This window comes from Heloderma suspectum, chromosome 14 (genome assembly GCF_057233095.1).
Source record: "Heloderma suspectum isolate Gila_16-S chromosome 14, 16-S_ref, whole genome shotgun sequence".
NCBI lineage: Eukaryota > Metazoa > Chordata > Lepidosauria > Squamata > Helodermatidae > Heloderma > Heloderma suspectum.
The window spans coordinates 9586258-9611362 of record NC_139471.1 but is presented as its reverse complement, the minus strand read 5'-3'; the positions used below and the strand labels follow the sequence as shown (position 1 = coordinate 9611362).

The 25105-nt window shown below is 47.2% G+C and overlaps 1 protein-coding gene across 2 annotated transcripts in view; it reads left to right on the top strand.

Annotated features, from left to right (window-relative positions):
* Positions 1 to 25105, top strand: part of PBX3 (PBX homeobox 3) — a 298452-nt gene that overhangs the window by 217368 nt on the left and 55979 nt on the right. For both annotated transcript variants that reach the window (XM_084820727.1, XM_084820726.1), the window contains exon 3: positions 10258 to 10499. In XM_084820727.1, coding sequence (XP_084676853.1) covers positions 10258 to 10499 — 242 coding nt within the window. The remainder of the gene's footprint in view (positions 1 to 10257; positions 10500 to 25105) is intronic.

The following is a 25105-nucleotide window of genomic DNA, read 5'->3' as shown; positions in this document are numbered from 1 at the left end:
CGAAGGGAAACCAAACTGTCCAAAGCTGCATCCGTGGATGGGTTTGGACTGTAGGGATGTACGAAAGTCACTTACCTGTTCGTGGATTATGTTGATGGGGGGGGCGTTCCGTCCCGCCCCCCGGAATCCGCGCTGGGGGGGGAGGTGCTCCGTTCCTCCCCTCCAGAATCCTCCGTGGCCGGCTGTGCTCCGTGGCAGCTCTGCGGAGCAGCTGGGCCGGCCCGGCCAGGCCAGAGCCGTCCGCAGCCAGATTTCCGGCCGCGGAGGGCTCTGGGTAAAAAACAAACAAACACGTACGCACATATTTATGTAGGCTAAAACGGGGAATCAAAAAGGGACACAAATAGCGCCTGCTACGCTATTTGCATTCCCCTTGATTTTCACCATCATAGTCTACATAAATATTTACGTAGATTAAGAGGGCAAAAATAAGGAACGCAAATGGCGGTGGCCGTAGCCGCCACCATTTGCATACGCGGTTGTTGTTGTTTTTTAACCCACCCAGCCATGATCGGCTACGTAAAGATTTACATAGCCTATCACTTCGGGTTTTTTTTTTTAAACCTAGTCATGATAGGCTACATAAATCTTTACGTAGCCTATCACGTCTTTCTTTCTTTCTTTCTTTCTTTCTTTCTTTCTTTCTTTCTTTCTTTCTTTCTCTTTCTTTCTTTCTTTCTTTCTTTCTTTTTTTACAAGAGTGGAAATGGTGGCGGCGGCGGCCAGTTGGAAGACTGGCCGCCACAGCCACCACCGGAGCCGCCACCGCCCGGAAGATCCACCCCAGGTGAGTCTCGTCCTGGGGTGGATCCGTGGGGGGGCAGGGGGGCAGGCCGTTCTGCCACGGAGTTCGGGGGGCCAAATGCACTGGCATTCGGCCTCACCGTGATCCGTGGCGGAATTCTCTGCCATCCCTAGTTTGGAGAGAGTTTCCATAAAAGCAAAGGGGCCTTAACACAGCCATGGGAAAGACACGAGGGAGACTGGAGTGTTGGTAAAATGGGAAGCAACCCCCAAGTGGTTTCCTAGTGTTGCTAACCCTGCCTGTAGCAAGAGAGGATTTCAACACCTTCCAGCATGCTGGGGTTTAGATGACCCGTCCTTTGGCTTTGTAAGCAACCTGTTGGGTGACCATGGCCTAATTTGTCTCTTGACTGTGTCTCTTCCCCCACCCAAATGGCTGCCAGTTATAAAGGAGACAAATGAAGAACCCAACGGGAGCTTTTCTTGCAGACCAGTCGTTATCGTAGGACTTGGGAGTGATTTGATGGTGGTTGGGGTGAGTCTTTTGTATTTCATATGGGTCCATAGGTATGATCTAATGGTTCTTCCATGATGGACGTGTTTTGAAAATATTGCTTTAATGCTTCAGGAAAACCACATACACACCTCTCAAGGTGAACAAGCCAATGAATTAATAAATAAGATGGGGAAAGCTGTGCCCTGCGTCTCCCCTGGAACTCTCTTGGGCCAACCTTTCATTGTGCTTGCAATATTATTCTGTTAGCCCAGATACCTACTGTACAATTCAGACACCGCAGGTTTCTAATCTGCTTATTTATAATTCAAAAGCTTGCCCATATATTAATGAACCCTTAATGAGCTGTTGAAAATGCCTGAATTACAGTCAGATTATTAAACTCAAACGGCCCCTGTAATCATACCATTTGAGTGGGTTTTTAGGTGCTTTTCATATCAGCGGCTTTGTATTGTGAAGGAGATGGGTTTATTCGGAGGAAAAGCTTTGTAATAATTTTGACCTGCAATTTATTTATTGGCCTCTGAATGCCGTCGCCTGTGCAGGCGCGCTCGTCTGTTATCTGTGGGGGCAGGTGCACGCCACGTTGAAAGACAGCTAATTAGGATCTGCTGAAAGATATGCTAAAACTGTGGTTTTATAACAAAGCCAAGTTCATTGTTAAACAATGTTTTAGCATCTGTTTATGTGATTTGTCTGGATCCTGCAGATACCGAAATGAATGGTGTGGCTTTAAGGAGATGGAAATCGGGTGCAAACAGGTCTGTGGTTAACCCTCCCCGGCTCACCCGTGAAGATGTTTTGAAACTTTGCCCAGGGGGGAGAGAAATGGTTGGGCGTGAAAATGGCCCTGAAAGATCGATCAAAAGTGTACCAGCCCAGACTGCCATATTTAATGTGAAAATATTTGGCTTTAGGCCGATGCATAGTTATCCAGCTTGAGTCGTTGCACTTCTGATGCCATTAGTACCTCTCCAGTTGGGCTGGAATTGATGTATCATTGTGTGCTTTCAAGCCCACTCTGTACCTTTAATATGGCGGTGCATCGAAAGGTCAGCGAGCTAAACAGTAATAAACCTGTAGGTTGATATACTGAGGAATAAAAATAGAGAAACAATAGCCATGGTGTGAGCTTATATGTCAAAAATGCACATATATTATTGGTGCATAATTTATAAAGGCATATGCTCAGTAGCGTCCAATGTCTGATGCCGCTGAATAAAGAAAAGGTTTGCCTTGTTAGATAAGGTGGGCTTCTAAGATCATCTTTGAAAGACCACAGATCCAGGAAGACACCTGAGTGGAGTTTGTCCAGTCACTGTCAAATGGTCTCTTGTCACCTTGTAGAATAGGACTCTCCTTCCATAGGACACCAGCCCGCTTTTTCATAGCATCTTTTTGCTGGTTCTTGAAATTAAAACAGTGAACTAGGGAGGCTATAGGTGAAAATATATGTACCCTCTTTTCCTGCAGCCTTGTCGGAGCTGCGTGATTAGTGCATCGCTTTCTTCTCTTGGTGCATCAGCATATGCAATGGACTCTGTATTTTCCGTGCTAAGAATTGAGGCGGATTGAAGTAGGATTCAGCTGGAAGTAATCCAGGGTCATTTGGAAACAATAGCAGGAACTGGCAGAGTTGTTGGGCTGGACGTTGGCACTGTTTTGCCCTAGCAGTTAGGGATGTACGGACTGTAAAATCTGCTCCGTCTGTGTTCCAAAATGGATTGTTAGGTAACTTTCGTTCCGTCATCTGCCCACAGCCGGATGCAATTTTTTTTCTGTCATGCAGAAAAATACGGAAATAATTGCATAAATATTTACGTAAGTATTTACGTTAGTATTTACATGATTTACCTCAGTAAGTAACATTTAGTGTATTGGCCCTCATTCCATTCCACGTTTCCTCAGCAGAAACTTACATATTTTTCTACAGATTTATATGCGTGAATTTCAGGAAAGTAAAAAAATAATCTGAAAGTCCACGGACTCCGCATGGACTGAGAGGGCACTCTGCAGTAGATTCCGCAGGTCAGATTCTTAGAAATCCAAGCTCATTTTAATCCGTCTCAGATTTCTCCATCATCCCTACTAGCAGTCCCATACAGGGGCTTTCAAACTGTGTTCAGTGTGTGTGTGTGTGTGTGTGTGTGTGTGCGTAAGTCCTTTGAAAATTATCAGGGTTCATTGGTGAGAACTCCACAAATGGCTAGGGAGTGGTGAATCTGTCATGTTTGTTTTCTGCCAGGTTGTTGGATTTCCACAGTTAAGTTCGTTCCATCCCATTTCTGTGTTGATTTGTGAACAGTATTTTTTTAAAAGATCCCTACAAATACTTGTGCACGCTTTTGTGTGCATTTCTTCAAATATATGAATTTTTGCACGCAATTCACAGCCCATAGGTTATTTGAGGGTTGTTTCCCCCTCCAACAAGCCATGGTCTCCAGGTCTGGATGACACGACAAGCCGTGTTCGGGCAGGGATGATTAGGCAAATGGTAGCTTAAAGAAACTACCATCTCTGTGGCAAGATACTTTTGATGTCAAGACAAAACTGCTTTGTGACATGATATCGTATAAAGCAAGAAAATACATGCTGCAGACAGACAGTTGTGAGCAGATTTTACAGCTTCTGTCCAGATATGGATGAGATGAGACAGAAGCCAAGCCAAAAGAGGGGAAGGAAGAAGGAAGGCCACCATGAGCCAAATGTTCAGTGAAGGTTTGGTTGTGGGATGTTGAGCTACGATTCAGGAATTGCTAACATTAAATTTGGTATGGCAAGATGGCGGCGGGGGGGGGGATGCCACACTCTCTTAGCCCCTATAGGTTTTCAACATGTACATGATAACAAAGAGGGTGGGGCTGTGAGAAATAGAAAAATATATACAGCTGGGGCCTCTTTTACAATTGTTGATAAATATCTAGATCAACTATGCCATAATAAGTGGCCGTCTTCATACTAACGACTGCTGCGGGCTTGCGTATCATAGAGGCAAAGAAGGTGAGCAAAATCCCTGCTTCCAATGGTGCTTCTGCCATGAACTTGCTGGGTAGCCTTACATGAGGCAGTTTGCCTCAGTCCTACATCTGCGAACTGGGCATAATAATACTGTCCTACCTTACAAGGCTACTAAGAGAGCAATCCTATGGCCCCTAGACTGTGTGTGTGTGTGTGTGTGTGTGAATATTTCAGATTCCTGGATCTGAGGCAGAGACACCACTCCGACCTCGGACCCAGGACTCCAAGCTCTCTACCCCTCCCCCTAGCAGCTGGCATGGAGACAACCACGCCAGTTGCCTCTCCGATGTTGCAAAGGCGACCTCGGAGGGAAGGGAAAACGGTTCTGCGGGCAGTGAGGGGAGGGAACTGGGGAAGCGGGGATACTGCTTCCCCGGTCTTCCCCCTCTTCCATTCCCCCGCTTTCTCAGAGCTCTGGTTACACAGGTGAAAATGCCCATCCAGTGAAAATGCAGAGCACAGGAACTTCTTCATAGGATTCCTATCAGCCTTCGAGTTTGGGTGCTGATGGGAAACGTGATAGAACTGCACCCTAAGTGTAGGTGAAGTACTCTGAACACTCTAAAGCAGAGGTTGAATTATGGTGTGTCCGAAGGAGAGCTTGGCTCCTTAGCTACTGAGTTTAGAAGGCAACACAGGGCGGGGGACGAACTTATGGATTTCATGAAGTATCCCTTTCAACTGGATTCAGTGGCTGAACCAGTGACGTTCTGCATACCGAGCATGTAGGGATGTACAAAAGTCACTTACCTTTTCACAGATTCTGTTCATGGGGGGGGGGGAGGCATTCAGTCCCTCCCCCCAGAATCCTCAACGGGGGGGGAGGCTATCCGGTCCTCCCCCCCGCAATCCTTGACGGCTGGCTGTGCTCCGCGGCGGCTCTGCGGAGCAGCCGGCCAGGCCCAGGCCAGGGCCCTCCGCAGCCGGATTTCCGGCTGCAGAGGGCTCTGGGTAAAAAACGAAAAAACAAAAATGCTTACGCAAATGGCGGCGGCTATGGCCGCCACCATTTGCATTCCTTATTTTTCGCTGTCTTAGTCTATGTCAATATTTACGTAGACTAAGACGAAGACAAGAAAGGGGAACGCAAATAGCGTACTGGGCGCTATTTGCATTCCCCTTTCTTGTATTTGTCTTAGTCTACGTAAATATTTACGTAGACTAAGATGGTGAAAAATAAGGAACGCAAATGGCGGCGGCCATAGCCGCCACCATTTGCATATGCGTTTTTTTTTTTTTTTTACCAAGACATGATAGGCTACGTAAGTCTTTACGTAGCCTATCACATCTATGGGGCGGGGGGACACAGACTGCAAATGGCAGCAGCGGCAGCCAGTCGGAAGACCAGCCGCCGCTGCTGCCGCCGCCGCTGAAGCCGTCGCTGGAGCCGCCGCCATCCGAAACATCCGCCCCAGGTAAGTCTCGTCCTAGGGGGGATCCACGGGGGGCGGGGGAGTGGCAGGCCGTTCCACGATGGATTTCGGGGGGCCAAATGCACTGGCATTCGGCCTCACCAAGATCCGTCGCGGAATTCTCTGACATCCCTACGGGCATGTGCCCTATTGGGATGTATGAGGAATTTGTTTCACTTTGTTTTTGACCAGCTTTTACCCAGGCTGCACATCTCGGAACAGGAGTCCATACATTTCTGAACTCACAATGTGGTTCGCAGAACAAAAAAAGGAAGTGTTCAAAAAGGGAGCACATTTCAGAAATGTGTATTAAATTGCATACTTTGGAAAATGTGCTCAAACCCACCGTGCCCGATGGGAGAATGCATAGATTTAAAAAATGTGCGCAATTGATGCGTACATTGGGAAAACATGCACAACATGCGTATGGATTTCCGTACGAAAAGGTTGCGATCTGATAACGGACGTGAGTCAGAGCAAACTTCGAAGTGGGATTTGGTGAACCTGGACCATGCATTGAGTTGGGGTATGTACTGCTTCCAGTCTTGACCATCCACCATCAGTGACAAAGATAAGCAGTTTTCCAACGAGTCGTTCCGCTTGCCTTAACGATATTGCAGGAAATGGTTGCTTGCCACAAAGGAGGTGGATTTCAGGATGGGTGCGTGCGTTTTAAGAAATACATCCGCCGTGCGTGTGCCAAGGGACTGACCGATGTTCTTGCAGATGTGCAGTGCAAAACAGCTGTAAATCTCCTTCTCTCCTCCCCCACCCCCAGGGAACATGGGCTAGATTCAGGGACATGAGGCAAATTCCGTTGCAAAGTCTGAGCTGAACACTTGGCAGCTTATGGATGTTACTGCCGTGTTAGCTGTGCCCGACACAGAGCTTGTGTGCCGTTGTGTATAAATAACACCACGAACGCCACAAAAAGTAGCATTGCCATGCAAATGCAGGAGGTGCCAGATCCCCCCACCTCCACCCTGAGGGGAATACCTGCTTTTGAAACCGATTTGAAGAGGTTAATTGGGCTGGGATATTTTTGGGTCGCATTACAGCTTTAACAGAAACGCCGATCCAAGGAGGCACAGCTCTAGTGACATTTTTTTTTCTCTTCTTCTTCTGAAGCTGTAATTATATCTCAACTTCTGTTTTTTGGTGGTGTTGAGAGTGTCTTGGCAGCTTGCCCACCTGACCTGATTAAACCTACAAATTGTCAGCCTTGATCCGGAGTAGTCAGATGAGACTGCTGATGGGCGTCATTTCGGAATCCTCTGTTCAACGGCAGGAGCTTTGGATTTTTATTTTTATTTTGCTTGTTGTTAATAAAAGCTGGTGCATCTCTGCCAGCTGCTGGTAGCAATGCTGGCAGTTTTGAAGAGGGATAGGGAAGACATTCATTCAAGTTGATGGGGGGGGACTTACCAAATTTATACTACCCAGACCCATACTCCAGTAGTGCAGAACCTCAGGTGAGGTGTGTGTGTGTGTGTGTGTGGGGGGGAGGAATCTGGCCCTCCGGATCTTAGGGGCTCCCCAAATTGGCAGGGCCCTTCTCCTTTCCCCCAGTCACCAATTATTTAGTGGTTTCCCAGCTTTAGTGCCCCACCACTTTTGTCTTCCGTCCCACTTTCCACTGGAATGCAGCCTCTGAGAGTTTCTCCACTTCAGGTTGAAAAAGGTTCAACTCCCCTGACATACACAAAATGGGATGCAGTCTGTAGCGTCACTTTCCTGAAGTCTGCAAGTGAAGTTCGCACATCCACAAATGCAGAGAGGAACGCGTAGCAGAGAAAGATGTGCCCCCAAATGTATGTATTACAGTGAAGGGTATGCAGGCATGCTTTATTTTAGGGGAAATTGCCTCAAAAGTGCATATAATTTGAAAAATGTGTACAAAATGTGTACGTTTCAAGAAATGCACACAAAAATACCAATTTCCATGCAGTTTAAAAAAAAAACAGAAACAAAAATGAACTGAAACAGGCCAGAACTGAGTGAACTTCGGAAATTAGCAAAATCAAACTTTATATATTCATCCCTTCCTAGTTTGAACATGTTTTTGCCTAATGGTAGGGCTGGCCCTACTGAGGTTCTGTACAACAGAGCTAGGTAAACACCACAGAACGTGCTGGAAGTCATGTCAGCTTCAGCAGATCCATGACCTAGTGGTTAGATGTCTCCTCAAGGAGGGCTTTCTAGATATCACATACTGCACTCATTCGATCCATAACCTGAGTCTCCCCATGTGTTCCCCGCACCTTCTTGTGCCCAGGGACACCCACAAAAAAGTAAAAACAAGCTTTGGCATTTACACACAAAATACGTCTGTGGATTTGTTACTGAGTAGACAGTTCAAATCCTGAGAATCAAGTTACTAATCCTCATGGATTAATCATAAAATAATCAGTGAAATCTCATCGTCTAATGGGATTGAGAATAGGGCTGAGCAAGAATTGTGTGCGCGCACGCGTGCGTGTATTTTCTTGTGCCACAGTATTCTTCCTGTTACTAACAGATGCAGGACAAATCATGCAAATAAATGCACATTTTGCATTACTTCCAATTATGCGTTATAAACATATCTATCCCGACTTGAACCTCAAAGAACACTCCCAGAGCAGCCTGCGCTAAGTTATCAAGTAGCAATAAATAGTCATAGCTAATGGAAGGCAGATGACTTCCTAGGCTTGTCAGGTCTAGGATACTCTGCCACTTCTTGACTGCTGCTCGTATCATTGCATCAGCAGTGCTTGGCTGACTTATAGTGCAGTTGGTGTGACCCACTGAAAGCATATTCTTGTACGAACTGTCTTCATGGCTAGCCTCTGTGATGGTTTTAATGATGGGACCCCTTTGAGTCTTCTCAGCCGTTTGCTTCCATTATCCTCAGTTGATGGGGGACGCATCAATTACCTCACTCGAGTCACAGAATTCATCTCTTCTAGAGTTCCAACTACCTCGGTGCAAGATGTTTATTCCCGCTTTAGCACTGAACGCACATGGCTCTTAGTTATATCTTCCTCCGTGAATGACAACTGCTGGGATTGGAAACCCGCAGAAATCCATATAGAAATGGCTTCCAACGGAGAGGGCCGACTCTCTCTGCTTTAAAAACGGAACGAGTCTAGTGGTGCCTTCAAAACGAACGCATTTATTGTAGCCCAAGCTTTCACGGACAATAACCCCCTTCATCAGATGCATGGAATGTCATAGAGTTTCAGGTTTATCTACAGTGCATACGATGGTGCTGGTGGAATTGTAAACGGTGATGTCAGAAGGGAATTAGATGCAGGACTTACCGCTGGCGACCGTCACATCATTAAAAGTGGTCATTGACTTGCTGATAAGACACACATCCTGGCACTAAGAAAGCCAGTTAGGGCTGCAATCCTATGCATGTTTAGACAGAGAAAACTCCTACAACTCCCAGCATTCCCCAGCCAGCATAGCTGGCTGGGGAATGCTGGGAGTTGTAGGAGTTTTCTCTTTCTAAACATGCATAGGATTGCACCCTAAAAGAGCCATTGTAGGGCTCCTAGACAGCATCTGGGGGCCACAGGATGCATTGGATTCCTGGATCTGAGGTTGGAGACAGTGCTCTGACCTCGGATCCAAGGACCTGTGCTTCCCCCATCCACCTTGCAGCTGGCGTGGAAAGAACTGCGTCGGCTCCCTCTCTGAGGCTGGGAACTCAATCTTGAAGAGGGGATAAAAGGTGGGATTCCAGTGGGTGTGTGGGGGATTGAAGAGGCCAGGATGCAAGCTGTCCCAAGGCCTCTGCAGCCTCCTCCTCCAAGGCCTCCTAGTTGGGTCCTGTAACAGTGATTCCAGGGTAGATAATGGGGACAGAGCTGGTATCTGGGATTGTTGCAGGGTCTGCTCCCTGTCTTTGTATCCATGTTATGTTGCCTGTTGTTGCTAGTGAGTAGCTGTTTTAGGTTGCGGGGGGGGGGGGGGGCTGCCTATAAGCAAGTACAGGCCTACCTCCCAAGGCTTGTGAAAGGTAAATGCCAGAATGGGCTGTAGATCATGGAGGACACGTCTGAGTTCTATCTAGGGATGCGCGAATCAGCAAAACTCAAGGTCGCTGGAGTTCTCCAAATTCCATCTCAAATCTCGTTCTGACTCGCGTCGGTATGAGATTGCGAGCGGCTTTTTTTACTTTTTGCATAAAAGCCCGTGCATGTTTTCATGCGTTTTTCCCCAAATGCACGCATCAATTGTGTGCATCTTTGAGATGTGCACAATCTTCTCCCATTGATAAAAGCGTATTTGTGTACAGGTTTACAAATTGCACATTTTCCGCGCGCATTTTTCAAATGTGCAGTCGAACGCATTGGGGGAGGTGTCCACGAATCACACTGCAAGCTCAGAAAAGTATGGACAGTTTGCATCCAAGTCCATGTTCAGCCCAAAAGGTACCAACTGGGTAAACAGAACCCCAGTTTTCGTTGGAAACTCACTCTGCTTAAGATGCTCTGAGCAGGAAGAACAGTTATCAGCATTACAGGATGTGGAGCAAATTAATTTAGGTCTTTTCTTCTTCTCACTTTCCTTCACCCAAAGGTCTCAGCATCCGAGGGGCTCAAGAAGAAGACCCTCCTGACCCCCAACTAATGCGATTGGACAATATGCTTCTGGCAGAAGGAGTTTCAGGTCCTGAGAAAGGGGGAGGATCGGCGGCGGCGGCAGCAGCAGCAGCAGCTTCCGGTGGATCTTCAGATAACTCAATCGAACATTCAGATTACAGAGCCAAATTGACCCAGATCAGACAGATCTATCACACGGAGCTGGAGAAATATGAACAGGTTAGATGTTTGCAATGCTTTCCCCTTGAATATATGCCACTCCATCGCCTCCTGCCTTGCAAGAGTCCGTCTCCAGAGGAACTCTGTTTCGTATTTATTAGCTTCAAGCTTAATTTATGAGCTCTTATTTAATAGCGTCAAGTTGAATAACGTAACGTCAGCAAGGAACTCCAAGTAGGCACGTTGGAGGAATCCGTCTGGGGGTGTTTGTGTGGAGCTTTCATCAGCTCAGCCCCCCAGACTTCGGCTCATTTCCCCACGAGCTGGCCCGACTCAGCCTGCATCAAGTTGGGCCAGCTTGCGAATTTTTCTGGTTTTAGGAAGGTTTACGTTGATAGAAATGTGTGCGGACTGCAAGGTAAATTGCACAATTTGCCACCAAAATTTGTGTCAATTACGCAAATTGCAGCCCCAAATTGCATAAATCATGCAAATCGCCACCCGCAATTGACACACATTTCTATCTAAGTAATTATTTTTTTAAAAAAAATTAAGGGGAAAAAATCCCGGATTTCGGGAAAAGCCCTGTGGCTCAGCATGCAAATTGGGTGTGCCCCGGGAGTCCATCAAGAGCAAAAAGGGCCAGATTCCACAGTGACACACATCCCAAACTCCAAGATGCACTTCGAGTGGGTGAGGCCATACTCAGGTGGTCCTCAGCTGGTAAGCCAAGGAGGAAGAGCCATGCAGGATGCTTTCAGGGGTCCTGGGCCCATTGTTACATAGCACACCTCAAGGGTTCGTGTGCTTCAGATACGTGATTGCAGTTGTTTTCACCAACAGCCCTGGAAGACTGGCCACTGTGCAAACAGAGGTGTGAGACAAGGGCTGCTTTCTAAGTTTGTCTCTGACTTCCTCGGAGTTTACTCTCGGAAGGAGGACAGACTAGATTTTATTTATCTATCTAAAGTATTTTTTTCGCACTCCTTGGCCGAAAAGTCTCCTGGAGCAGCTTAAATATAATCAGTAAAGCAAGAAAGTCCTTGCCTGGAGGCTTACAATCTAAAAAGACACAACACACAAGGAAAACAGAATGAGGAGGGAAGAGGAAAAAATTAAGTCTTTCAGCAGGGCTGGTGGAATGGCCCCCCTTCTCCCTCTCATCTCCCTCAGATGTGATTACCTGTATGAATGCAATTAACATGCGAGGTTTTTTGTTACATAAATAGTAGTCGACAGGAGGCTGGGGGAGCCTTGGGACATGGCGGTGGGGGTGAAGAGGGGAAGTTTTTAACTCTTCCCCTCTCTGCCATGGTCCTGGCAAAGATCTCCCCTGTGAGAACAGCTTTACGTTTGAAGGGAGGCCTCCATGGGGGCCAACGGGAGCTTCCCTTGAAATGCAAGTAGCAGCTTCCGAGAGGACGTTTTGGTCCAGACCATGGAGGCAGTGTGGTAGAGGGGGAAATGTACACGTAATAAGAGAGATGCATATTGATTGCATTGTTTGGACCTGGGTCACTCCACTATGCCAGCAACGCTACTCGCAAGGGACCAACGACCTGAGAAATGGGGTTTTCACAGGGGACACAGCCAGGCCCTAGATGCAAGGGTGAGAGGCTGAATAGGCTGGGGTGAAAACGCAGACAAGCGGTGCATAGTTCAGCGAGCTAAAGACGACAATGGCATCCAGCAGATCCCATCACTCAGGGGAGGAGCTGGGGAGCTCAGAGTTGCAGGATGCAGCTCATCAGCAAATGTAACCATTCCAGTCTGATGCAGCATGTTTGATCAGACTGAGAATGGGCATTTGCCTATATGCTCCTTCCTCCTCCTCTCTCATTCTCTCTCTCTCTCTCTCTCTCTCTCTCTGTCCTTAATTCATTACTTCCAGGATTTGTTAACCCCCAGTTTCCTGTTGTGTCTGAACAAGGTTCAGACCTATAAACCCAGTACAATGCTTGTTCTGAGTCCAATAAACCACAGGTTATTTCCATAAATCAATTAGATCAGTAAGAACTGTAGTTTATCGGACAGAGGCTGTTAATGCCTGAACTGGGCCATTATGTAGGACTCGCCAACCATTTGGAATCTGGTTTGAAATCTTCTCTAGTCAGCCCAGGATCCCATGTTATTAGAGAGCTAGTATAACATACCGGCTAAGAGACAGAGCCTGTGAACCAGGAACTCTCTGGTTCAAGTGTTACACCTTTGGCTATATTTAAAAATATTGATATCCTGCCTTCCCGTCCATTAGGTTCCTTGGGGCAGCTTAACAGCACAATAAAAACAGATTCATTCCATGCTGACTGTGGAATGCTGAGAGTTGTAGGACTTTTTTCTGTCTAAACAGCCATAGGATTACACCCTAAGTCACAAAGAGATATAGCGTGTGTGTGTGTGTGTTCACATGTTATCAAAGAATTAACCATTTGTGAAATGCATTTTTAAAACCTATTTTCCAAATGGAGTGCACTAGTGAATTTTTAATTTTCTAAATATTTCTATTTTCCCCCACTGTTAACCTGACACAAGTCAAAGTTTAAATACAAACATCCCCATGATAACAACATCCAGGCACACTGGACAAACCCTGAATTTTACCCCTGATTTGGGATTTCACTCCTAGGGCAGCTCTGTTGGAAGTCTTTATATTTCCACATTAAAGTCGGCATGTAAAACTTTGGGGATATGGCAGGGGAGCAGGGAGCAGACCGTGTTCTGCGCTTGTCCTGTGTTATTTTAACAGGTGAGATACAATTTGATTTGTCTTTTCCAAAAAACAGATTGACACCAATACCACCACCACCCCAAAGCTAAACTATTTATTTTACTTATTTTTGATTGATTTACAACATTTATATACCGCTCCACATCTAGACAGATTCTGGAGTGGTGAACAATAAAAGATACAGGATAAGATGAAAGAATAAAACTCCATGTTATTGTTTGTTTGTTTTTAAGAAATAGAATTCTGATGGACAGTCAAGGAAGCCTTCCTGAAATAAAGGTATTTTCAGGAGGCACCAGAAACAGCACAGTGTTGGGGCCTGCCTGACCTCCAGAGGCAGGGAGTTCCATAGGAAGGAGGCCACCACACTGAAGGCTCTTCTCCAGGTGGCCTCCACACAAACCATAGGTCCATGAGGACTATCTGCCCCATACATCCCTCCACTCCTTTTCTCTTTGCTCTGAAACAGCCCTCCAATGTGCTGGACTACAACCCCCACCATGGGGGATGGAGAGAGTTGTAGTCCTACAGATCTGGAGGGCCCCAGCTTGGGGAAGGCAACTTCAGAGGCTCAGTTACTCGGTATGTCTTTTGTCCGCAGGCCATGAAGAGTTTCCCTCCCACCTCCCCCCTTTTTTCTCCAACACATCACTTTACCCAGAAACACAGAGGTAGGACTGGAGGCTCTGGCTTTGTTGCCATGCCAAAGGCAACGGCGTCTTTGTCTCCCTGAGGTCCCTTACAAAGCTTTTGAAGCTGGAGCTTTATCAGCTCGATGAACCATAGGAGCGTGTGGTTGCTCTTCAGAGCTGAACTTTCAAAGGGAGGTTTGGCTTCCTTAGCTTGGCCTTGGCGCTTCCTGGAAAAGCGTGTCAGTCGGAACGAAAGGGAAGCGAAACTGTAAAAATCCAGTTGCTAAACTGGGGCTAATTGGAGGCCGCCATCCCATCAGAAAACGCTCGAGTTGGTGCAGTTTTTTGCCAGTATCAGCATCCATGTCGCAATGCTGTGTGTGTGTGTGTGTGTGTGTGTGTGTGAGAGAGAGAGAGAGAGAGAGAGAGAGAGAGAGTGCGATGTTGGCTTTTCTTGTCGAGAAATGTCAGCTTCTGACTTGCCGCTAGAGAATGCCTCTGTTTTTTCCACATGCGCCTTTTGGCTTGCCATTCTGAATATATATATATATTCAGAGAGAGAGAGAGGTTGGTGTAAAGTGACACAACAGCAAGGCGACAAGAAGGCTCTGGATGCACTGTGGATGCAGTCAGTCTTAAGGTTAAATGTGTAAGAAAGGTAGAAAGACTAACAACGGAGTATTCAGAAAATATACTTTAAGCTACATGCGCTGGCTTCCGTCCTGATCAGTATCTGTGCTGTTAAATGGCTGTGTGTGTCTGTGTGTGTGTGTGTGTGTTCCCTCACATTTCATTTTCTGCAAGAAGCATTGCAGCTCAGAAAGGCTGACTTCCATTATTTCTTCTGGTCCCAGTCTATAAGTCGTTTAAGCGCAGCTCTGTAAAACTCTTGTGGCAGAGACAAGCAACCTCGAGCCCGCTTGAAAGGAAAACAATGCCTGGGTAGACGGAACGGGAGCAGGAATAAATTCCGAGTGTTGCGGGCAGTCCTTTCCCTGGCCTTGTAGCCTCTGACTGTAATAAATGTAAGCATTTGGAAGGGGCCCTGCGTTCAAGCCCCGTAGCTCCATTTGCAAAGGTTTCAGCTGAAATGTCAGATCCATCCGTCCAAACCCCAGGAAACTGAGGCGGGGTGCAGCGTGGGCGGTGGGAGGAAGAGGGAAACGCTGCTGGGAGAGCAAGAGACAGAGCTGAGGCGAAACGCGCAGGTTTTCCCCTGTTGATCCTGACACCCAGCAGTGTCTACTGTACAGAAATATGATAATTTTTTCCCATGCCTTGCAGCAAACTGTCTCGTACTAGTTTGTCTGGAGAACTGTGCCTGTCTCTGCAGCTGAGGGGCAAATGGGACCGCTCCTCCGCCTTGATTGGCTCCAAGTTTTCTGAAAGGTTGTTGTTACAGGTGGAAGCAGTGGAGGGTGGACCGATGGAGGAGAGGGGTGGGAAGGGGACAACATGTGCTTTTGGCTGAGCTGCTTCAGACACAAGCTTGTTTGTGATGGGAGAGCAGGTAGATCTGTCTGGTTTTTGTCTCAGGAGGAGAGACAGAGGACTAGGGGGCAGGTTAACAAGCAATGGTGTGTGTGTGTGTGTGTGTGTGTGTGTAGATGATCCAGACCAACAGACCTGCGATCTTTTTAGATCCATCATTAGCTCATACACAAAGCCTGGCGTGCTGTGGTCCATGGGGTCACGAAGAGTCGGACACGACTTAATAACCGAATAACAAACAACAACAACAAGCCATGCAAAGGAAGTTTACATTAACCTTCTCAAACATGCGTTGTGACATGTAGACCTGTCCAGGCATGGATTATGGGAACCACAGCCCTTTATATTTTACCACTTTTGTGTAGAGCGGTAATGCTGCTGCTGGAACACACGCACCTAAGGGTGGCTACCAGGAAGAGGGCCTTTTCTGCTGTGGCACCCTGGCTGTGGAATGACCTCCCTAGAGAAGTTCGCCTGGCACCTACGTTGTACTCCTTCCAGTGCCAGGTGAAGACCTTCTTATTCTCCCAGTATTTTAGCATTTTAGATTCCTAGTATTTTAGCTCTGGTGTTTTAAGTCTGTATTTTAAATCTCTGCATTGCTGCTGGGTTTTATTCTGTTTTGTTATATTGTGGTTTTAATGCTGTCATAGTTTATATTGTTTTATCCTGCGCTTTTTGGTTTTATTTTTTGTGAACTGCCCAGAGAGCTTCGGCTATTGGGCGGTATAGAAACAAACAAACAAACAAACAAACAAACAAACAAACAAACAGGGCCTGGCTGGAATCAGCGCTGAGGTCATCTGCCCCCCACCCCAGAATTCCCTGTTCCTCTGAGCTTAGTTGTAGTTCTCACAGTAGCTGGGGGGGGGGGTGTGAATTTTCCCAGCAACAATATAGTGTTATGAGCTATCCTTGTTGTAACGCAAAGTGGGTAATGCAGGCGCTCATTATGACAGCCCCCGCAGCCACGCCCCCAAGGAGAGTCCAAAAAGTCAGGCAGCTTTGCTGATCCACATCAACAATCCAGTTCTAGTAGCTTTCATCTCTCCCGGGAGCAGGTCTTGGGCGAAGCTAATCAATTTTAATTGCCCATTCAAGACCGAGTGATCCCCAAATACTTTGCATTACAATAGGGGACGATGTATTGTTGGTGGAAAAATTCATTTCTTCCCGGCTACTGTGGGGATTGCAGCTAAGCTCAGCGGGGGCAAGGAATTCTGACGGGGGTGGCAGACGACGCCATTGTCCCTGCTGATTGAAAAAAGTGTTGCCACCGCGTCCCTGAGAGCCCTGCCTCCACGACACCACCGGTGTCATTCCATTTGTGGGTTCTGACCCCTCAGCTGAAGACCTAGTCAACCTTGCAGTCTACAGATCTCTCTTCTGGCTCCCAAGATAGGCCCTGACTGAGTCCCAAACAATGTCACTCCCCCCATGCCCGTCTGTTGCTTTTCCCCATGGGAGTTGAGATAACGGGCCAAGGGCTCTTCTGCCCCCCCCCCCGCTGCCCCCCAGTGCGGACAACCACAACAGCTCTTGCACAGTTCTGCCTTTAGGCATCTCAGCTTCTCACACTTATTTGCGAGCTAAGCCCAGAGGCAAACATGACGGAGGGGTATGATTAGAAAACTATACCAAAGCTGAAGTTACTACTAAGTAGTGCTAATTGTTGTTGTTATTGATAATTATCTTTCCACGTATGTGCCACCCAATAGCCGAAGTGTGCTGTAGCAGCTGGACCGGGAGCCGGGAGATCCGGGTTCTAGCCCCCACTCGGCCATGGAAGCTCACTGGGTGACTTTGGGCTCTCAGCCTAACCCACCTCGCAAGGTTGTTGTTGTGAGGATAAAATGGAGGAGGAGGAGGGTTACGTATGCTGTCTTGGGTTCCTGAAGGAGGAAAAAAGGTGGGATAGAAATGTAATTACATACGTACATACGTACATACGTACATACGTACGTACGTACGTACATACATAAAGTGCTCTGGGCAGTTCAAGAGCCTTAACAATACAGTATAAGCCATAATGTAAAAACAATTTACGTAAACATGTCTTTTATAATAATTGGGGGCCACCACCCAGTTCTGGAATGATCTCCCTGAAAAGGCCCACCTGTTGCCAACACTGCTATCTTTTCGGGGCCAGGTTAAGACTTTTCTCTTTTCCCAGGCATTTTGTAGCATGTGATGAGTTTTAACTGACCCTGGATGCGTTTTATGGTTTGGCTGATGGTTCAAAGTTGTTTTTAGATATATGTTGTCTCTGTGTATACTGTCCGTTGTCTGTTTTTATGTTTTTAAATTTTTCATCTTGTATTTTTAATGTTTTTGATCTTTGTAAACCGCCCAAAGAGCTTTGGCTATGGGGCGGTATAGAAATGCAAGAGATCATAAATAATAAAACCATGTACATACAATTAAAAACAGTCAACAACAGAAATGGCTGCTTATGCTGAGTACAGAGCCCTTTGATTGCATCTCATGTGGAAGTCATCCAGTGGGTGAAGCCCATGTCACCGGTGCTGGGAGATCGAGCCTGTGTCACTGCCGATTGACCCTTACTCCAGCTCAAAAAAATGGGCCCTATTAATGGGCCCTATTAATAAAATGGCTGACCGGGGGTCTAGGCCAGGGTTCAGAACTCAGGCCCAGGGGTCCTAACCAGGACCTCAGTGGTTTCCCAGAAGGCCGTTCCCCCTTCCCCAGGCCCCAACCACAGATCATTGGATGGTTTCCCCGCATTTGTGCTGTTCCCCCCCCATTCTAAAAGGTTGAAAAGTCTCTGCTACAGCTTCGTTACTGACAGTAAGAGAGTTAAGCTACAAAATGCTGGTATTTCTGGCTCCACCCTTTTGTCTTTGGCCATGCCCCCCTGGAATCCCCCCCCCCCGAGCTTCTCTGCAATGGAATTCAGGCCTCTGGCTGAAAGAGGTTCTCCACCCCTGGTGTGGGCAATGAAAAGACAGACAGGAAGCCAGACACATAAGGAAGGGATTAGGGGGGTACAGAAAGAATGGTGAGTTCTGGGGTCAATTCTCAGCATCTCCAGAGGGCACTTTGCCGAGGTCACCTTCAGATCTAGATGGTCCAAGGCGGGGACTTACCGTCCTTCAAGTGGGGGCACGTCCCGTCTTCTCTGAACAATCCGGCGTGATTCAACGGGACAAGGGCCATCCCTGTTTCAGTGGTTCTAGGTGACTGAGAGTGGATTCAGGTGCCGGGACTTGGAGAAACCCTCCATGGAACCCAGGAGCCCCTGTCTTGAATGTGAGTCACTTCTTTCAGACCTCCGATTCAGCCCTAATTCCTCCCCTCTGGACCGCGGCTCCACAGTCATTGAAGTGCCATTGTCTCTCATTGCCTTCTTGTGCTCACCTTGCCTTCTTTGAACCCAGAAGCAAAGGGCGACGTTGTCTTCCTTGCGGTTTTTTTTCTCCCCCCGTCCTCTCCTTCCTGCCCCCTGCCTCGGGTTTGATTTTGACATTTGTTGCCGGTTAAGGGAATGCACTTTAAAGCAGCAGGAAATTGGAAGGGGGAGAAACCCACCCCTCGAGAAAGTGTGTCATGCCATCAGCTTCTTTCCCACTTTCTTAGCGCCAGGAGAAATGCTTCCCTTCATAATTTACAGCTACTATAATAGAGATGACATATTGAAAGCTATCTTCTATAATTACATTGAAATACATTTTTGCTGTAGGCAAAAGTATTGTAAGCGTCCCAAACCTCCCCGAGCAGCTGGGAACCTGCCGCCTTTGCCTGTGCGGATATCGCCTGATGGCCCCATCTCAGAAAGGCTGTTCGTAGAGCTGGGGAAAGCACGGAAAAAGACAAGCAAACCTGGTTTCAGGGTCGATGCACCTTCCCTAGGAGGAAAGGCTAAAGCAGCCGTCTCCAACCCCAGGGCTTTCCAGTACGTCAACTCCATCAGCCCTAGCTTGCATAGCCAATAGTCAGGGATACTGGGAGTTGTAGTCCAAAACATTGGGAGGCCACCAGGTTGGGAAAGGGTGATCTAAAGCCTTTGGGGCTTTTTATTTAGAACAAAAAGGCAGCTAATGGGAGACATACGTTTCTGAAACTATGAATTAGGGATGTGGGAGAACTCCATTTCATTCACATTTTAATATGAACCAACCTAATTTGCACTCCCAAAACTAATATGTGAACTGGAATGCAATTATCCTTTGGTTTCTGCCCTCCGCTGAATTTTGCGATGTGGTTCTCTGATCCAAACCTGTATGCAAACATGCATCCATCAGGGAAAATGGTGTGCTAAAAATGAGCATGTGTGGGAAAATGGTATACCAAAAGGCATATGTTGGGGAAATTGCAGACGTTCGGAAACCGATGCAGAACAAAGTGAATTTGTGCTTGAAAAATGTGAATGTTATAGTAAAGGAAACAGATTTGATCATCCCTGCTAGGAATGTGCTAGCAATTCCTGCTACTCAGCATGGCTTAGGCCTCATCTGGAGTACTGTGTCCAGTTCTGGGCACCATACTTTAAGAAGGATGCAGACAAACTGGAGAGGGTTCAGAGGAGGGCAACAAAGATGATCAGGGGACTGGAAACAAAGCCATATGAAGAGAGACTGAAAGAACTGGGCATGTTTAGCCTTGAGAAGAGAAGACTGAGGGGAGATATGATAGCGCTCTTCAAGTACTTGAAAGGTTGTCCCACAGAGGAATGCCAGGATCTCTTCTCTATCATCCCGGCGTGCAGGACACGGAATAATGGGCTCAAGTGCCAGGAAGCCAGATTCCGGCTGAACATCAGGAAAAACTGATGGTTGGACTCAGGGGCGTTGTAGGCCCCTTCCAACCCTACTATTCTATGATTCTAAGATTCTATGAATGCTGTAGAGAACATGACTAGAGAGGTTTTCCTCCTTCACTAATGCTAGAACTTGGGCTGATCCAATAAAACCAATAGGCAAGAGATTCTGGACCGAATAAAGGGAATGCCACTTTGCACGATGTGTGATCCTTGTGGAATTCAAGAAGCTTAGAGGGTGCTAAAAGGGGAGGAGTCCAGTTCATGGAGGGCATGTCTATCTGGGCCTATGAGCCATGGAAGCTGACTAGAACCTCCACATTCAGAAGCAGTAAACCACAGAGTACCAGTTGCTAGAAGGCAAGAGCTTGACAGGGGCTATTGTGCTGGAGGCATCTACTCCACATAGTGGATTTCCCTTCGATATATCATTAAATCCTTCTAAGAGAGGTGACGGTACAGCTGAGTCTTTGCAGAGTAAGAGCTGATGTAGTTGCAACACTTTTGGGGTCACAGGTGTATGCGTGTTGTCATCCCTGTTAAAGCGGGGCTGTTAGGAGGCAGAGTCCAGTGACATCTGGATGGTCACAGTTTCCCCACTCCTGCCCTAGAGCAGGGGTATTGAACCGCTTTCAGCCCAAGAGCCGAATTCCAGTTTGGAAAAGCTCTCCGATGCCACATTCCACTGGTGGGCAGGGCCAAAAATTCAGAGAATACAAAAAAATCCTGGCATATTGTGGCTTAAAACTCTTCCTGCCAGCAAGCAACTAAGTATTCAGTTGAAAAGGCATTTCAGACTTTTAGAACGGGGTGAGGAGGAAGCTGCCCCAAAGCGAGAAACCACGAAACGCTTGGTACTGGGGAAAGGGTGTGTGGCCATCTGGAGAACCCCAAAGGGGATTCCAGGAGGGCCAGATTTGGTCCCTGGGCATGAAGATCTCCACCCCTAATCTAACCCAGTGTTTTCTATACCAACTCCCTTCTCTGGTGTTTCAGATTGCTTCCAGATGAAGCTTTTATGTAGCGCTGTGGCGAAAAGTTCTCGCACATTTTTCCCCTGACCTTTCTCATTCCATTTGATAGACAAGAAATTGCTTTTGAAAAGAAATTCAGAGGAGGAGATGTTTTGGAGAAATTCTCATGGGTTGGGTTTGGGGCTCTTGTGCTGACCTTCCGTACGGAAGGAGTGTGCATGAGTGTCCTGTCTGTCATTGTACAGTAGTTTCTATGGCAGCCTGCAGCCTCCTCAGCTTCCCACACTTCCATTAAAGCCATTGTGAGGAAGACATCCTGAGGCAATTTCTCCCATGGAGCTTTTCCAGTTCAGGAAATGCAGGGGGCTTGGGAGGCCGCAGAGCGATGGAAAGATGTGTGACAGAGAGAGAAAACACACACAGCACCCTTGGCCACCTCGCAGTGTTTCAAGAAGCTCAAAAACCAAAAGAAATTCAAAGCTTCCTCAGGAAAGTGGAAGCCTCAATTTAGTTGATGCTGTTGCCACTTGCAGGAGCAGTGCAATAAACCAAAAACCCTTAGGAAAGAAGAAAAGAACCCGTGCTACAACCCCTGCCAGCAGTGAGTCATATCTGTGAGAAACTGTTGGAGGATTTATCCTCCCTTAGGAGAAATTCGGTGAAATCCCCCCCCCCCCCATTTCTCTGCCCATAAATAGACTGGAGAATTTTGAGAGGCCATTTGTGGTTAAGACGCTGAACTGCAGACTGGAAGGTCGGCAGGTCAGCAGTTCGAGACCCGAGTGCTGCGTGACGGAGTGAGCTCCTGTCTTCAGCCCCAGCTTCTGCCAACCTAGCAGTTCGAAAGCAAGAAACTGCAAGTAGATAAATAGGTACCACCTCGGCGGGAAAGGTAACAGCGTTCCGTGCACCTCGGTGTTCAGTCATGCCGGCCACATGACCACGGAAGCGTCTTCAGACAGCGCTGGCTCTTCGGCTTAGAAACGGGGATGAGCACTGCACCCTAGAGTCGGACACGACTGGTTGGGGACACCTTTACCTTTTTTACTGCTTTTATCATGCCACCACCCTGCCTCATTCCCAGCATTTTACAGGGCTCCAGATGATGATGTATTCCACTTGTAACCCTCCCATCATTCCCCATGATGTCCTCCATCTTTTTCCTGGTAGCAGATAATCTTTTACAGAAAAACAAGGAAAACGAAGGGAAAAGGACAGAAATGCTGCAAAGCACCTTCTGATGGGCAGCACTACAAGCACGCTCAGACAGGAGTCATTCCCAGGCCTACCTGGAGATACTGGGGATCAAACCTACGACCTTCTGCATGCAAGGCAGGGGTTCTCCCACTGAGCCATGGACCTCTCCCTTAAGCTGTTTAATGATATTGGCCTTCTCCCATCATCTGCCACCTGTTCCTTTGAACTACAATGCTGGGGACTGAACCATTCATCTGTTTTCTATGTTTCTGTACTGCCCACTAGCCAAAGCTCTCTGGGCAATTTACAAAGATCAACCCCCTAAAAATACAACATGAAATGTAATATAAAACCATTTGCCTACAAAAATGTGAAACAGTTTTACACAGTCAACAATAAAAATCCCAAAACCTAGGGATGCTGGAAAAATTCGAGATGGACTAAAATCAGTTCAGATTTCTAAGAATCCAGCCTACAGAATCCTGCAGAATCCCGCTCAGGCCATATGGAGTCCGTGGCCTTTCAGATCTTTTTTGTTCGTTTGTTTACTTTCTTTAAATGTATGCACATTTATTTCTAGGAAAATGCACTGAGTTTCTGCTGGGACTGGTAAATCTAGGTGGGGAAAAGTTGAATGGGATGGGGGATGATATGCTAAATGTTACATAGTAACATAAATTACATAAATTGTTACAAACCCTCTTATGGAATTCTTTGCCTACTTTTCTGCATAACAACAACAACAAATAGGATCCATCTGTGAATGGATGCCAGAACGACTGACACCACACAATCTACAGATTTCACAGAAACCAGACATCCTGACCAGGACCCATTAAAAATCTAATCAGGTGCTGTCGTGCTGGAGAGTAGAAGGAAGTCTTAAACTGGCACCAGAAAGGTGACAATGTTGGCACCAGGCAGACCTCGCTGGGGAGAACATTCCACAATCTTGGGGGCCACCACCCAGAAGGCCCTGTCCCTCGTTGAACCTCCCTCTGAACCTCCCTCCCTCTGAACCTCCCTTAGAGGAGGCACTTGGATGAGCTTCTCAGATGACAAATGTAGTGTATGGATAGATTTATACTGGGTGAGGCACTCTATCAGGTATTGCGGTCCAGAGTCATATAAGGCTTTATAGGTCAAAAGCAGCACCTTGAACTGGGCTTGGAAATATACAGGCAGGCAGTGCAAGTGGGAATTGAGGTTATATATTCAGAACTCAGGACTTTCTGCATGCAGAGCTTGTGCCCCACCACTGAACTATGCTACCCCCAAGTTCTAATGGTAAGGCATGGGAACATGCCTTACACCAGGTCAAATGTCTCGTCCATCTAACCTAGTATTGTCTCCTTTCACTATTTCCCCTGCCAGGGGAGCAGAATGCAAATGCTTCTAGGGCCTAGGACAGCCTTTCCCCAACCTGGGGCCCTCCATATCTTCTGGGCTGCAACTCCCATCATCACTGACCATTGGATGGGGCTGATGGGAGTGGCAGCCTAAATGTTCTGGACAGCACCAGGTCAGGCAAGCGTGTTTCGGTATTTCTGGCAAGGACAGGGACCGTTGTTGTGCACATTCTTCCAGCTCTTCGATGGAAAGAAACAGCACCGGGCAGGAAGACTAGCTCCACTGCCATAATGCTAGAACCCAACGGGGTCCTCCCATGAAGCTGAGTGGTGGGAGGTTCAGGACAGATCAAACATCTTCACACAGCGCAGAGTTCAACTGTGGAACTCACTACCACTGGATGTAGTGATGGCCACCCGTTTGGATGGGTTCAAATGGGGGTTGGATGAATTCCTGGAGGAGTAAATATCCATGGCTACCAGTCCTGATGGTTATGTGCTACCTCCATTTGCTGGGGAACATGGGCAGGAAGGTACGGTTGCACTCCTGTCCTGCTTGTGGGTTTCCCGTGGGCAGCTGGTTGGCCACTGTGTGAACAGAATGCTGGACTAGATAGACCCTTGGTCTGGCCCAGCAGGGCTCTTCTGACATTCTTATGATCTTTGAGGCCTCAAGAGTCTTCCCCCACCTCTCACTGCCCCCATCTTCATGTAGTATTAATGTGTGTTCTCCCTTCCTCTCTCTGAGGGCCCTGAGGGTGAAGTCCTAGGGGTTTGGTAGGCATTGCTTGCAAGGGGAGGTAAATGGCCTGTGGGGTGGGAGGAAGGAATCCTGCCATTTTCATGTTTGCCTGAGCAAAGGCAAAGGAGAGCCACTCTGCCGGAAGCGTGTGCATCTTTCTTAAGGGTGTACCCAGATTTTAATTATCTAAATGTAAATACTTAACAAATTTTACTTAGAGTAATGAGCTAAAGTGCACACTACATAAATGAGATGTTCTAATTAATCATGTATGAACTACTGGTTGAAAGGGAAGCTCTGTGAATCCTGCGGATCTGCTGGTCTGCTGCCAAATTGCTAATCAGCGTTTGCATTCAAAGGCGTCTTTGCTGTAATAAGTTGTGAGAGATGTTTGGAGGGAACGAGGAGGAGGGTGGCGCAGTTGTGTGCCGTTATTTTATTTTTTATCCATTTTCTTGAGCTGTGTAAACTTTGCACTTTAAACCTCTTTACCTCTCTGCAGGTTAATTGGACAGGTGGGGGTCCTTTAGGTGAGGTTTATTTTTATCCCACTTTTCACACAAATATGGACTCCCAAAGCAGATGACATTCAAAAAAAGAATTCAGCTAAAAAGATGAGAAAGGGAGTGGAGGAGAAAGGAGTGGGAGATCAGTTCAGTAAAATGAGACCAGAACTAACTTCTAAAGAAGTTGTCGAATCTAGGATCTGCGAGAGGAAAGGCTCTGTTTGTGGAAGGTCCCTTAACCTGATTTGAGGGGATCCCCTGACACCACAG